The sequence below is a fragment of the Etheostoma spectabile genome, chromosome 4, assembly GCF_008692095.1.
Source record: "Etheostoma spectabile isolate EspeVRDwgs_2016 chromosome 4, UIUC_Espe_1.0, whole genome shotgun sequence".
In the NCBI taxonomy this organism is placed as follows: domain Eukaryota; kingdom Metazoa; phylum Chordata; class Actinopteri; order Perciformes; family Percidae; genus Etheostoma; species Etheostoma spectabile.
The window spans coordinates 27616655-27632667 of record NC_045736.1 but is presented as its reverse complement, the minus strand read 5'-3'; the positions used below and the strand labels follow the sequence as shown (position 1 = coordinate 27632667).

Genomic DNA, 16013 nt, shown 5'->3' with positions numbered 1-16013 from the left:
GGGGGGGGGGAATTGTCATGAGATAAAGACTGACTCCAAAAAAACACACAAATGAATGACCCTGTTATTGAGATGCTGGCTGATAAATGTCTGATTTTTAAACTTTGTGTCACAAAGGAAATAACGGCTGGGACGACTGGGGATATGGCCGTAACGGTTATCAATGCTGAGAACAGAGTGTGCACTGTGAATGAGGCAGCGGGGAGAATTGGCATTGGGACGCCGATCTTTCTTTTGGCTCAAAACCTTTAGTGAGTCATCAAAGAACAGGGTGACCTTAAAGAGAAAGTCAAAAAGCCTCCATTCATCCAGCCGCATGGAGACTGAGGTCAAGGAGCTCAGCAACTTGATCAGATGGTACAGTACAGAGACCGCAGGCCCCGTGAACGTCACTGCTGTTAGCTTACGTAGAAAAAGCCTCTGCATAGTGCTGTTTTGTTAAACATACTAAATGTATGACTTATCAACTACTTTTTTTTTTTTTTAAACAGCAATTTGTTTGCAATTCACAATTGCAGATCACTTCATACATCAAGTAAAAACACAGCTTGTGCTACCAGGAGCTTTTCTTCCTTGATTCATTGATTTAAAAAGAGAGACAAAATGATGATTGTAGTGCTAAAAGTATTAAATTAATTAATCTCAAATAGCAGCAAAGAGTTATCTACCGTATTCACATTTGAGCAGTGTATTGCACATGCACAATGAGTTAATGAACATGTAGAGTATTTTATCAGCTCCTACATTGGGCCAGTGAGGTGGGATCAACTTGCTGGAACTTGTGTTCTGCGTGCCAATCATCAATGTGCACAATTTGTCTGCATTTCGGTGCTGTGACCCATTTATTTTCCTTAACGGCCTGCTCACCGTCGCACAAGCATTAGCCCATTTTATTTCATTTCTGGTTTAGTTCCATTCATTTTTTTTTTGTCAACTAATTAAAATCATAAAAAGCTGAAAAGGTGAAAAGCTGTACAATGAAAAGCTGTACAATTTCCCCGTTTCTCCACACATCAGTGTGCCTGTGGCTGAATACCTTCATAACTTCCCAGGCAATGCTCCACCCAGTGCTCAAACACAAAACTGCAAATATTAAGCATAACCTGTATGGTATATGAACAAAACAACGTGTTGTAATGGCTCCAACACAATGGATAGCAGTACAGTACACATTCATGCATTAGTGTGCAATGTGCCTTCTCTGTGTGTGTGTGTGTGTGTCCTTATTAGGGGGAGCAGCAGCCGGACCACAAAACGTTGTAATAGTTAACATTTGACATCTGTATGTGAGGTGCTTGTAGAAAACTCCACAAATTAATGTTATGAAATACTGTACAACTTGATAATGAGACCTTTGCAGTGAAAATAATGGCAGGGCCTCAACAACTGTGACAAGCATATCAATAAATTCACACCACCCCAAAGAGTTCCTCCGTCAATCTCAGTTACCCTTATTCATCAAACTGACTTTCTGTATCATTTCCTTTATGAAATTACCTATTAAGTTCCACAATTGAAGCAAGAAAAGTACAATATTGATGAGCTGTTATGATTATTTTTATTATTATGATAATTGGTGGTAGTTGAAGTAGAAGTAGTAGTTATTTGGGGTAGGAAGTGACAGAGTACATTTACTTAAGTAGACTGATGTAAAGTAGACCACAGTTTTGAGGTACTTTTCAGAGGAAGATTTTACCTCGACCAGCTACATTAGTAGCCTATCACATCAATATGTATCAATACTAATGATCTAATAATATAACACTGACAGGGGCCATTCTGCACTTTTGATACTTTGGGTAAATGTGTTGGTGCTTCTTTTTTTGTAGTCGTCCGTAATGGTTTGGGTGGGTTGGTTGGTTTGGTAAGCCCGTATATTGTACAGCTTTTATTTTGAAAACCTCAGATCGGAGGTCTCGTTCATGTTCTTGCTTGCCGTTCACAGGCACGTCTCTGCGGCTCTGCTGTCAGTGTCAGTCCGCGGGTGGCTCGGACTGGACCGGACGTGATGCTGCGGGCTGCGGTGCTGCTGCTCGGACTCGTCGTCTCGTGCCGAGCGCAGTTCGCGCCACCTACTCTGAATATCAGCCTGGATGAAGATCCCGAAGTGAGATGGATGCCTCTAACTAAAGTCTTTGACGTAGACTACCTGAAGAAAGCCGCCGCTGAGGTTATTGAGTAAGTTTGCCAGAGGCTCTTTTTCGCATTCCATGTTGTTAACTAGGACGAATACTTCCGAATCTAGAAACAAAAACGGTATTTAGTTAACGGTAACGCCACTGTTACTGACGTTACGGTTTGTTTCTAGAAAGTACTCCTTTCGTTTTTCATTCACGTAATGCTGTGCTTAGGCGTTAAGAAGTTATCCGTTAGTTATGATTAGCATAGCTAGTAAGGTATTTTAATAGTATAAGAGTCGCTTAATGTATTAATAGGCTATTAAAATGTGATTGTTATATATTGTTATTGTTGATAGGTAGTTAACTAACAGGCCACAGATGGTGTGGTTTCCCTCATTACTGTATCACACGGACATAACCAAAACTAAAAAAATGATTCTGTTAGAAAGCTAATATACTAACATAATGTGCTTAACGTTAAGAGACGATGTCAGCTTTGAATCAGCAGCTAAACAGGTAAAGGTAAACTTTATTGTCACATACATGTAGTAAAATTCATTCTCTGCTAACCCATCCCACAGGGGAACAGCGGGCAGCCAATTACAGCCCGGGGACCAACTCCAGATCTTAGCCAGTGCCTTGATCAAGGGCTCTGACTTGAGAACCTAATACATGTTTTTTTGATGAACTTACTTCTGGGTTAATGAGAACTGTGTTGTTGTGTGTACATTCAATATCTCTTCATTAGCAGGCCTAATTCTGCTGACACAGACATGTTTTCTTCTTCTTTTTATTCTGTTGTCAGCAAAACAGTTCCAAAATGGGTGCATCATGCAGTTACACCTATTGTGAAGGCTTTGGAAAAGTACGTTCCTCAGCCTTATGCGGGGGAGATCCGTGGCATGGCTTCACACTTAGGAGGAAGTATTTCAGATATCATCATTCTCAACTTTGCCTATGAGATATCTGCGTATGTATGATTTTAAATATAATTACGCATTTGTAATAGAAACCTGCATAGAATGCGTAGGCACACAATATCTACCAAGGATGCCGGGTTAAGGTGAAAGCCCTCTTATGTCTGCAAACTAACTTTATTCATTCCTAGATTTTGCACAAGCATCGTAGCTCAGGACAAAAATGGACATGTGTACCACGGCAGGAATCTTGATTATCCACATCCTGTTCTGAGGAATCTGACTATCAACGTAGTTTTCCTTAAGAATGGAAAGGTACAGTATGTATTCGTATCATTTAAAAACTAAATAAGTGTTATACCTCCTCAAGCTACACCCCCAACAATATTTTATTCAAAATCACCAGTCAGTATATTGCATTGGGTCCAAAATGAAAGTCCTTGCAGAATGATGCAATTTTGTAGTTTTTACACCCCCATTAAGGTGGCGTACAGTGGAACTTCCTTTGCTGGCTACGTTGGCCTGTGGACGGGACAGAGTCCTAACAAGTTTACTGTCTCTGGAGACCAGCGAGGTAAGACCATACTTTTTTGCCAGCAGTCATGATAATCCAGAAATGTTGCAGTTGTCAGATTTTATTGTCTCTTGTGTGTTTTTACATTTGTATGTGGGTCTGTGATCATCAGGCAGTGAACACTGGTGGAACTGGTTGAAGAATGTGGTGTCTGCTTTTCTTTTTCGGAGATCCCCAGTCAGCTGGCTGGTGAGGGAGGTGAGTATGTTACCGAAGTCAGCCTAATGAGGATGTTTACTGTATTAAGAACTGAAACTTTGACCAGTTGTGTGTAACCAACAGACACTGGAGGAAGCAGAGGACTTTCAAGATGCAGTGATGCGTCTCTCCAAGATACCCATCATCACTGGGGTGTATTACATTGTGGGTGGGGTGCGACCAGGGGAAGGGGCTGTCATCACCAGAGACCGAGCGGGCCCTGCTGATATCTGGCCACTGGATCCTGTAAATGGAGGGTAGGAAATATCTGAGGAGAATCGGATAGATCAAGGTGTATGTTAAGTGTGATTGCACAAATGAGCCCAAACATAAAATTGTGTGTTCCTGTTTCAGATGGTACAGAGTGGAGACAAACTTTGACCACTGGCTTCCTCCCCTAGATCATCGAAGGTGAGTCATCTTATGTGATTTATACTTCCAAACTACAAAATTGATGCAGTTGTTGTTGTAATGCTGTTGTTATGTGTTCATTTTGTAGAGACGCAGCCAACAAAGCACTAAATGCTACTGGCCAAGATCACATCAACATGGAAACATTTTATCAGGCAAGCATGGACTAATCAATCAATTAATTTCAGCGGACCAAAGTAAACAGGACCTTGCGGGATAAAGGACATTACACAGGATACTGAGAGAGACGCTACATTGCACAATTTGAAATTCAGCAACAATGAATGGATATCTTACAGAGTCTTTCCCCACAGGTTTTGTCACTGTTTCCAGTGTGTAACGAGTAAGTACAACATTATCTGAATTCTGATCACATGACTGTTCATGTTGCTGAGATAGGCCAGCTGTGTGCATACCAGTTTCTGTTCCCTTTGCCCCACCTCAGCAATAATGTAAATAGGCCTTTGTTTGACACCATGCTTCAGCACATAGCAAGTAGCATATAGAACAGCAATAACTGAGTTTCAGTAAAAACATATGATAACTTTTGAGTGCAAGTTATTATTTAAAGTTATATTTTTAAGGAACCTTTACATAGCTTGTTAAATACATTGCATTACATTTGATAGTATCTATTGTCTATGTTGATAATCCCCAGAGGTACTGTTTACACAACAATAATGAGTGCAGCAACCCCAGACAAGTACAAGACACTTGTCAGGCCACAGGTAATTGAATTAAATTTACAACAAGCTTATGTCTTAAACGCATATATTTATAATATATAATAATAAGCAATGAAGGGGTGACACTGAAAAAAGAGACTCTCTCTCACTCACTTTTTTTGTCAATATATTTGAAGGGCTGCCAACCGAAGTGATGGGCCTGGAGCAGTCAACAATGCACAGATGTTTGCTGCTGAACGTCTTTGCGTGGCTTAAATTCACAACATGGTTATTGATTCATGCCGATTTATAATCATGTGGAAATTATATAATCAATAAGATTAGAAGGAATTGGGCTCAAGCCGTTTGAAGATGACAGTTTTTTTTCTGCATCTAATAAAAAATGTTTTGTTATGATCATTTTTGTCAACTTATGTACCTGCAATTTATATGTCAAGCTTATTAAAACATTTGTTACTTTAAGGATTATGATCATCTAGAGTCCGCTGAAGAAAGGTTGAGAGAGCTGAAATACAGAACAAGGCAGGACAGACTTACAAGTTGTGTGGTAATTGTGCCTATTCAATTTTCTGACTCTTCTTCTCCGGTTAACTTATTTTAGTCACTGACTATCATTGTTTATGTTTGCCTCTTTGTTTGCATCATTATGATCTGATTGCAAGTTGTGTATTTGTACTTATATTGGTTTTGGAAGTAAAAGTATTGGTTTTGGAAGTCCGCGTAGTATTATGGGAAGGTGAAAGACTGGGAAGTGTGACTTCCAAAATCAAAGTGAAAACCACCCAAAGTCATACGCCAACTTCCACCACCAGTAGGGTACCGCCACCTATAGACACAGACATTTCCAAGCAAGTATCTTACACTGATATAATAACTTCCCAGATCAAAATGCAAATGATGAACAATGAATACTTTCATAAAAGTTTTGAAAGTCAGCATTTTAGATTGGAAAAGTAAAAGAGCTGGACATGTGACTTCAAAGATCATAATGAAAACTTCCCAGACAAATATGCTAACTTCCACAACCAGTACATTACTGCTACTTATACATACAGAGGTTTCCTAATAAGTATGTTACACCAATATATAATAACTTCTTAAATCTGTATGTCATGCTACACAACAACTGAATGTCTTCCATATTGAATTAAGAAGCAAAAGTATCGGTCTTGGAAGTCAGCATAGTAAATTGGGAAGGTGAAAGACCTGCAAATCTGACTTCCAAAGTCTTAATAAAAAATATGGACTTGGCCAGTGATTTGGCCATTCCTGTTGTTAACTATTGTCCATTTTTACAGCATGAAGGCTTCACTGTTGTTTCCTCTTGCCAGTGTACACAGCAGACGCTTCTAAAAAACAATCCCCAGTGCACTGAAGTTGTGTCTGGCTGTGTGTTCACCAACTGCAGCCTAACCTTAAAGCCATATAGATTTGTCATGCAGAATTCTGTGACACACACACACACACACACACAAAAAGAGACAGTGTCATTGAGAGTCGTTTTATACATCGCTCATTTGGGAAAATGCCTTAAAAAATAAATTCCTAGTGTGTAATGTATCTGAAGTGTCTAAAGCAGAGTTCACTAACTAAAATCACTAACATAATCACATCAAATAAATCACTATAAAACTAAAATATTTCTCTTTTTATATTTATCTCACATCTTTTACATTGAAGGAAATGCAGATAATACAGATTTGTTTATAATATTGTAATATAAAATAAAAAAGTAGTTACAGAGTTCTCATAACGTCTGTCAGAATACATCTGTATCCACCCTCTGTCTGAAACGCTCCGTTTTAGCAGCTAAAAGTCTTAAAAGTCTTTGCCCATCTTATTATTTAATCAGTAATCTGTGGCTTTGTTTTGGTTTGTTGTTCTTTGGTATTTCTAGTGTGTTTTTTTGGGACAGTCCATCGTTTACTTTTACTACTTTAAGGACATTTATCTGTTTATACTTATATTTTTACTTAAGAACATTTTCAGTGCAGGACTTTTACTTGTTGCAGAGTATTTGTGGACCATAAATGGGGTGACATTGAGTTGCCAGTGATTTGAAATCCAGTTTAACCTAACCACTTATCTTTGACCAGTTCTAAAGACTGAGCAGTGTTGAAGCAGTGTGTAAAACGTTTTTACACAGTCTATGGTAAAAACATAAACTTTTTCTTCTCACAAAGGAGAAGTTACAGTCGGTATCAAGTTCCCCTTTTAATGTGCGCGCTCCCGAGAGGTTCGTGCACTTCTCAGTACGCACGCGCAGACACTAGCGCTCCACTGGTCGGTAGATCACATGATATGACAAAGCAGCTAGCCACTTCCTATGTAGACGGCTAGCTAGCAGTTCACATCCAGGCTGCCACAGAGACTGCAACTACCTTAACATCCAATATGCTGGCCCTCATAAACAGGCTTTTGGACTGGTTCAGGTCCCTCTTTTGGAAAGAAGAGATGGAGCTTACATTGGTGGGACTTCAGTACTCTGGGAAAACCACATTCGTCAATGTGATTGCAGTAAGTAGCTAGCTAGCAAACAAGCACTGTCTGTATGGGCCCAGGCTAACGTTACTACCTGGGAGAGGTCGTGCACGAAGATTTCTTTGAATATTAAAAAAAAAATTGAATCGCCGCAGAATTTATATCTAATTGTTCCAACAAAATGACGGGCATGACTGTATGACTGGATAGTGTTGGTGCCTTGAACATATCACATGTCGCTGTGTTAAAGTAGTTCACTCGGTTGTTGTTTGGCTAGAGTGACGAAGTTCTTGGTATGACTGTGCCCTTTTACTTATGAAACCGGTCATGGGAACTGTATGCTTTGTAACAATAATAACTGTGTGATGTTGACAACACGGGCCACAAGTTAACTTTGTAAACAGTCTGTCTTGTCTACGTCATCAAGCTAGGGTGGATTGAAGCGGCCTGGGTCCCCAGCCAGCTGTCAGAACCCTTTATTGACCCCCTCAAGGAAACTGTTCTATCTATATAGATTATAAATATTATAAATAACATGATGTAGCTAGATTTGCTTTGAATATCCTATTGTATGCCAACCCTACATAAGTGAATTAATTATTGTCATTGGTTCACGTTATATTTCCTCCCATAAGACATTCCTCTGTTGTTAGGTCTAACCCTGTTGATGTTATTTTTTTATGTCTAGCTTGTTTTAACCTGTCACAACCTTGGGTGTGTATGGGGTAAGGGTTATTTTCTGTAGTCCAGTGTTTATGTCTGTGTTTCTAGGTAATAGACCACACTGTAGTCTTAAGTTGAGTTGTAGGCCACAGTACTGTAGGCTTCCTGTGTTCTGGATCCATCTCATGAACACACATTTTTTTTCCCCAACTCTGTTCTGATCATATCAGGTGATCTGTAAGTAGGTTTGAACAAAGCTACCTTCCCCTTCACTTTGCAAGACTGTTGGACTGGGCCCATTCGGGATATGAGCTATACAACCAAGGCTATTAAATTTGTCAACGTATTTGATATCAAAGCAGGTTACGACGGCTTTCGAGATGGGTGACCCCGCTTTTAGGATAAATTCCTTGGATGGAACGTTAAGCTCTTGGAATGCGTGGTTACGCTGGTTGGTTGCAGAAAGCTTGATTGGAAGCTAACACGATTCATGGAAATGACGAATAAAAGGACGAGTTTTCAAATTCAGTAGAGGCTTCAGTCAGCTAAAAATGACCCGTGTAATCAAATAATTTCTTTCTTGTGAAATGATTTTCATCTGCTCGACTTTTCATGTGACTTCTGAAGAAGAGGAAACAAACCATACTGACTTAATTACATGTAGAAATGGTTTTATTTGGCGATACTGATTAAAAGACACTGACAGTCTCATTAGAAGCGTGTGAATATTTCTAATACCATTTCAACACACTTGATATTTTATGCTGCTTTTTGTCTTCCATTTCTGTTGCGCAGTCAGGCCAGTTTAGTGAAGACATGATTCCCACAGTTGGTTTCAACATGCGGAAAGTCACTAAAGGCAATGTGACAATAAAGGTAAGCTAACAAGCAAATTGTCCAACTGAATGCTTTTACTGTAAAAAACCTGAATTCTATTTTACACTGGACCAGTGCCAGCCCTGCCCAGTCTGCACCCTATCAGTAATGCTGCAATGATTGGTTTATAAAGGGAACAAGGCTTTTCTCTTGCTTATGACTGTATTTTTCCATTATGTGCTTTCTCGCCTCAGATATGGGACATTGGGGGACAGCCTCGCTTCCGAAGCATGTGGGAGCGCTACTGTCGAGGAGTCAATGCTATAGTGTAAGTTTGTGGACAGTACAAAGTAGAGCAGATGGTCTGCATGACCACACATTTACTATTTGACCTCCTAAGGTTACTGGAATCCTGGAAAACTGAATTGAAATTATACATACTATTAGGGCTGCACGATTAAGGCCAACATGATAATCATGATTATCAGTATTGAGATCCCGATTAATTATCCCGGTTATTTGTTGATTTTAACCATAACAAATCTTATTGTCACATAGGCTAATTATAACTGCTTTCACATCCATTTTTATTCATTTATTTATTTTAATCTTTGCATATGACCTGTTTGTGTCACTTGCCTCAAACCCACAATGCTTCCACACAATGGATGACGATTCGATTCTCGGGACAAGCCCCTTGGCCTTGCCTACATTTTTTTTGTTTTATTTTTTAAGATAGTTTATAGCCTTTTGACCGACTGCTAACTATGGAATTTTCATCACGTTACTCTGTCCTCTGGGACTGTCTGATTGGCTGATTGGCTCATGGAGGCACGTTGTCAGACAATGGTTTTCAGAGCACTAAATTGGCTTTGCAACAATAAATAAATAAATAAATAAATAAATAAAAAACTTTGATACGGAGCGTTCTATGAACGGAATGACGCAGTTTAAATATCGCTTAATCAGGCAAATTTGATCTTGATTAAAATCTGATTAATTGTGCAGCCCTACATACTATTGCAATACAATACTAATTCAATATGGTTACATTTGGCTTGGTATCTCTCCATATAATTGTCGTAACTAAATTTCTGTCCTAGTAAGAGTTGTATATATTTGGTTTTCAATTTTGATTTAGTGAAGATGGTATTTAGTGTTACTAAAGTCGTGTTTATTTCTCCCCATTTACAGTTACATGGTGGATGCTGCAGACCGAGAGAAGATAGAAGCTTCCAGAAATGAACTGCACAACCTTTTAGACAAACCACAGCTACAAGGAATTCCCGTAAGAGGACACTTGTGGTCTTTGGCCCAAAAGCTCATGATGTTCCAGCCTCACCTTAGTTCATCACATTGATTTCTGAGGGTCTGGTGACTCTGTGATCACACACACGGATTAAACTCATAATTGGTAATCACTGCAACTAATGGGTAGCACTGACTCAGGCTTGATGAAACATTACATGGTCATTTCAGCCCAAGCAAGGATTTTGTTAATACAGGGTTTGATGTTCCAAATCGATAGGCTTCTAGTTGCTGTGTCTTTGTTGTTTTTTTCTTAACCGTAAGGAATCTGTGATTGGTGAAGCACATGGTTGAGAAAAATCCTTTTAAATTGACTGCTCGCACTGCGGGATAATGCTGATACATTGCTGTGGTGGATATTGATCTGCCCTTTCTCTTTTCTTTTTTTCTCTCAATCTTTCAGGTTCTAGTACTGGGCAACAAACGAGACCTTCCCAACGCACTTGATGAGAAGCAGCTGATTGAAAAAATGTGAGGCACTCAAGATTACAGTGTTTTTGTTGATAATCCTGCACAAATGTCAGGACTTGCTTCAGACAGAAGTGTCCTTTAGTCATAACTAGCAGGAGTACCATGTGAGTCGTTCCCAGTGGTGATCCAAAAATTATAAAACCAGACATTTCTAAATGATATACTGTATGACCAAAAGAATGTGGACATAGGTATCCACATAACTCTGTTAAATCAAAAATACTTAAATAAGGTATAAATATTGTGAATTAAAATTTCAATTTATTTTTACAAAAGCCGGAAATTAGCCATGGAGGCTAAAGCTGCTATTTTTACTACACGGATAATTAGTTGGAGTTTATTTATTGTACGAGGAATACCTCTTGAGATGTGTCATCTCATTTTCGACAGGGTCCTCGGTAGGACTGGACAGTCCAGAAGACAAGACATTGCAATACATGCATACAAATTCACTCACATACAAGCTCCCCCTCCCACCCCCGTGCCCAGATATCACTAGTATTAGAAATGATCATAACAGAAATGTATGAGTAGTGATTAAAAACAAGAAGATAGAGAAATAACAGAAAACTGTGAGAAATCAGACTAACCAAAAACAATTAAGCAATCAAGCATTAGGGAAAGCTTTTACAACAATTGCTTGTTTGCAAGTAAATGAACAAAGACGTCTTGAAGCAACTCCAAGACGTAATTGATCTTAGTGACCCAGGCAAGCTATTCCAATCAAATGGGTCTGAAAATTTAAATGAATGCCACTTTCTTTGGAAGTGTGAGGCACATTAAAACATAGGCATTCGGTGTGTCTTAAGCTATAATTTGTTTGGTAAGGTTTTAAATATTGTTTCAAGTAGGGTGGATAGTTAAGATATATGCATTTGAAAATGAGCTGGAACCAGTGAAACTGTCTCCTTGCGTACATTCAATGGATATGGTCAGATATTCAGTCATACAGGACACAGTGATGTGTTCTGTAGGGGCATCTGAACACAAATCTACAAATACTATTGAAGACAACAGTCAAAGGCTAAAGGGGGGACTGTCCATGACATCTAAACTAAACTAAAAGCCCTACCACCCTCCCAGAAGAATGGAGCGTGTTTGTAGCAGCATATTAAAGACCATTGTTATGGCTTCAACTGTTACATGGAATCACTGACGCAAACCTCTGGCCATATGGTGTAGGCGAATCATTTGCCTTAGTTCCTCGCATGGTATGGCACGGCTCAACTTGTCTGGCTTGAAAACTATTACTATTACTATTTTATTGGTTTTCTATTGGCAAAAGTAGTGAATAGTACCTGGTGCTTTCTTTGGCATGACCTTGTTCAAGGTTCCATGCGAGCTGAGCCGATACTGGAATTGCAGACCCCTGATTGGTCAGAGAGAATCGTCCCTATAATGTAACTTGTGTTATGCGGAAAATCCTGAAAAAAAACTTGACATTTTTGAATAGCCACGCTTGCATCAATAGCGATGACATTTTTATATATACTGTATCATTTTTTATTTTTTTATCTTTAAAAGAATAAAGTGGTAGCCCACAAAAGCACACCATGGTCAATTGACAAAGTACAGATGTTCCTCTGTCTAGTTGCCGATGAAAGGATCCAGTGAGAAAACAGTGTTTGTGTCGCCTTGAAGATGATGTCACAGCGGTTTCAGGCGGCGTCACTATGGCGATCAGGGAAGACGCGCGCATTTGGTCAATTTGGCAATTGATTGTATTGGGAAAATACTCGTAATTAGGAGTTACTTAATATAAAACTGCACACAAGTGGTAGGAATGCTGTGATTATTGTTAAGAAAACATGTCTTGAGTGAATACGGTCAGATTTTAATGTTTTATATTTATTTTTTTACTGTATTCTATTTTGTTTTGCTAATTTCAAACCAGTCTTCCTAAAGACATCATACAATGCAAGCATGTAGATAGATGACTTTTTGTCATTCCCACAACACGGGAGGATGAGGAGAACGAAATAAGAACTAAGGTCTCAGTGCCGACCAACTACTATAAAGATTAATAAATAGATAAAAACATTTCTTTATAAGCCCTATCGTACAAAAAACAATTACAAAGATAAATAAAATAATTAACAAAGACAGTTTCAGAATAGCAGCAAGTAAAGTGCAGTGCTATTTCTTAAGAAGACTCAAAGGCATGGCAGGGTGGAGGAGTTCAAGTGAAAATGAAGAGTGCATCAGTGCCAGAGACTTTAATTTCTGACATTAAGTTTGGCAAAACGCACATACTCTCTGATCTTCTGCGCTAACAAATCTCTTCTCTCCCCACTCGGTTTTATTAGCAAAGAATAACATTCAGGTAGCAGCTTCTCATTTTTAATCAATGATGGACCAGCTCTTTAGCTGGTTAAAATAACAAATGTTTTGATGGAGCTGTATTGGATCAGGACATCCCTATTGTTGGGATTTTTTTTTTGCATCCACTTCAACATCAGACTCTAGTTTCCCATAGACGTTTCATGTTTCCTACTTTCCTTTTTTCAGGAATCTTTCTGCCATTCAGGACCGAGAGATCTGCTGCTATTCTGTCTCCTGCAAAGAGAAGGACAATATAGGTAAAGTGTAGATCAGAGTTTAAATGGTTCTACATCTATGTGGGCGTGCTGACGTTATAAAATGTCTTAATATCCTCCCCCCCCCCCCCCCCCCCCCCCCCCCCCCCCCCCCCCTGCAGATATCACGCTGCAGTGGCTCATCCAGCATTCAAAGTCACGGAGAAGCTGAAAATGAACTCTGTACTCAGCCCCCTAATAGTCATGGGACCTTGACAGCCATCCTTTCCACTGCCTCTGTGAAGTAATTCCAGCTATTTGCTCACTACCGTCACCACCTGCACCACCCAGTACACTACCATAGTCGTGTAGCCCTGTACAGCACTACCACCACCCCAATTATCTGGAGTCTTGAAAAGTTGTTTCAGTACTGTGCTAGAAGGTGGATTGTCATTACAGACATGCTTTGTGTCTGAGTTTTTTATTTTTTTTATTTTTATTTTTTTATTTCTTTTAATAGCTTCTGTTCCCTTTGAAAGCAGAGTATAACGATGTTACAATGTGCTGTTCCCCAGCTACACTAGGACGGACCTCCTTCACATTTAAACATCCGTTCTGTTGCTCGTCAACACGTGGTGTTTACATGACAAGGTTGTGATTGTAGTTTTTAACAGTTATTTGCCAAATAATGAGCTTGTGCTAATACCTTTTTTAATTCTTTATTTAAATCTTCGCAATATAGCCTGCATTTTATTTGCCGGCGTAAGAAAGTATATATTTTATTAAGTGACTACAGTCAAAGTTTACACGTAACGTGAAGATGAATAGAAGATAAGACTGTGAAGGGTTTTGTCTGAGGCAAAATCCTAAAATAGGTCAGCAGAGTTTTAAGTGCCTTTGGCTAAGTGTGTGTGTTCCAATCAGATTGCACAATGCAACTTCTAACCCACTATTATAAATATACACTTTGTAAAAAGACACAGCATAAATCCCTTGATCACACCTAACCCCACCCCTTGACAATCTCATTTTATGTTTTGTAGTATCCTAAATGCATTATGATGTCTAAAGAAAAATGAGAAATGAAGTTACGGTTTATGTGAGGTGATTGAGAAAATGTTACATTTAGTGTGGTTGGTGGGTCATTTAAATGCTGTTTCACTTGAAGCCTGTGACACTTTCATGAAGTCTGAAATGTGGGCTAATCTTTTCCTTGCAGTTCTCAGGTTAAATATTTTTTTCTTCTTTTTTTCTTAAATTGTTTCAACACAGTATGGGTGTGCCCAAGTGTTTCAAAATCCCTTTTTTGTCCGGGTTGGATAACAGAAAGCCAGTGTTAGTCATGAGGACTGAGCTTATGGAGAAGAGAAAACAGTCCATTAGTTCAAAGCGTTGGATGCTGGATGCAATCCATGGCTTGCCACACCCTTGTCTGAATCCTGATGTCTTTTTGTAGAAGCCTTAGCAGCCCAAAGGACAACGCTGTCTCATCTAAAGTGATGATTGATCATTTCCTTTCATCGACAAGACAATGATTTCTCACAGGTTTGATCACTGTATATTAAATTGCCCCTTGCTTGGCCAGTGCTTCTTGATCAATTTAAGTATTTTTGTGTGTGTTAGTGGTGCTAGAGGAGGGTGAGTTATCCCTTCTGCTACAATGCTGTATGGCTACGTGGCTTCCGCATTTTACTGTAATGTTTTCTACAAATCCATCACGCACTATTATGTCACAGTGAGGGGCTGTCAAATTTGGGTGACTGTTGGTTATTTGGGGAAAAGCTTTGTTACCTGTGTAATATTATAGCCTATTTGCAATTTGTATGTGCATGTGCTGAACTTGCTGAACACCTTCAATCGCAGATTTTGTAAATAAGATTAGCATTTTTATTCCAACAAATGCTCCTGTAGACGTCATGCATTCTTTCCCTGTGATTGCTAATACATTTGTTTTTATTTTTAAGGATTTTAAGTTTGGTATCCAAATTCTTCGGAGTGTTGTCAATTTAGTGTGTCACCATTAGGTGGAAGCAGAGGACTTTGGAAGGATAATAGTAAGAGATGGGAGCTTTAGAGTCTCTACAGACTAAACTCAGCAGTTTCACCTGAAGTGCTCCTTTGGTGCATCATACTGCTTTTATCTATCTATCTATCTATCTATCTATAGTAGGGCAGTTTTTCAGTGCAGGCCTGACAAATGGCAATCTTTAAGAGAAGTGGAGTTAAGTGTATTGGTAAGATTTTCACATATCACACTGTTACTTACTTGAGTCTTCACAGCACATTTACCCACAAAACATTTCATAAAGAGATAATCACCAGGCAGCATACCTTCCCTCACAATTCCCATGCTAATTTCCATATGCAGACTTAACTATGTGCTGCTTGTGGATAGGCATGGTTCTGTATTTTCCATTAAGCAGCTATTGTTGCATACAGATCCCATAATAGATGATCCACACCTCCTCAGTGGTTCTTGGCAGAAGAATGTCTATTATGCATAGGAATTTAACACGGTGCTAAGCAGAATGCTAAGACGAGCACAGGAAGTGTGTCACAAGCTAGGGGGCAATAAAGCAAGCCGTGTTCCCACAGCTGGCGCTGCACAGAGCCGTCGGGGAGAGGAGGCCTGTGCTGTTAAAGCAAGAACACCTTGATTAATCTCATTTGTTAAACGCAGCTTTTAAAGAACAGCTGCTGCCATTCATTGTATACCAGGGCAGTTAGAACGTGCGGACAGATGTAGGTGTTATCCGATGAATTCCATGGGTCAGAGGAGACCGGGGCGTGTACGCCTGCATGGGAACTTCACATTCGTATGCTTTCACTCTACTTAATTACTCCAACTCAGA

General features: G+C 39.3%; 2 protein-coding genes across 2 annotated transcripts; both read left to right on the top strand.

Moving 5' to 3' along the window:
- Positions 1 to 1885: 1885 nt before the first annotated feature.
- LOC116687333 (N-acylethanolamine-hydrolyzing acid amidase) lies at positions 1886 to 5368 on the top strand. The gene is made up of 11 exons (XM_032512649.1): positions 1886 to 2178; positions 2926 to 3090; positions 3229 to 3352; positions 3521 to 3611; positions 3724 to 3809; positions 3894 to 4066; positions 4164 to 4220; positions 4309 to 4375; positions 4535 to 4563; positions 4879 to 4948; positions 5083 to 5368. The coding sequence occupies exons 1-11, from the start codon at positions 2009 to 2011 to the stop codon at positions 5098 to 5100; spliced, it is 1050 nt and encodes a 349-aa protein (XP_032368540.1). The 5' UTR covers positions 1886 to 2008; the 3' UTR covers positions 5101 to 5368.
- A 1809-nt stretch (positions 5369 to 7177) lies between these two features.
- On the top strand, positions 7178 to 15128 carry arl8bb (ADP-ribosylation factor-like 8Bb). Its single transcript, XM_032512654.1, has 7 exons — positions 7178 to 7423; positions 8846 to 8926; positions 9121 to 9194; positions 10061 to 10154; positions 10578 to 10645; positions 13154 to 13224; positions 13344 to 15128. Exons 1-7 carry the CDS (start codon positions 7301 to 7303, stop codon positions 13391 to 13393), a joined length of 561 nt encoding a protein of 186 aa, XP_032368545.1. The 5' UTR covers positions 7178 to 7300; the 3' UTR covers positions 13394 to 15128.
- Positions 15129 to 16013: the final 885 nt, after the last annotated feature.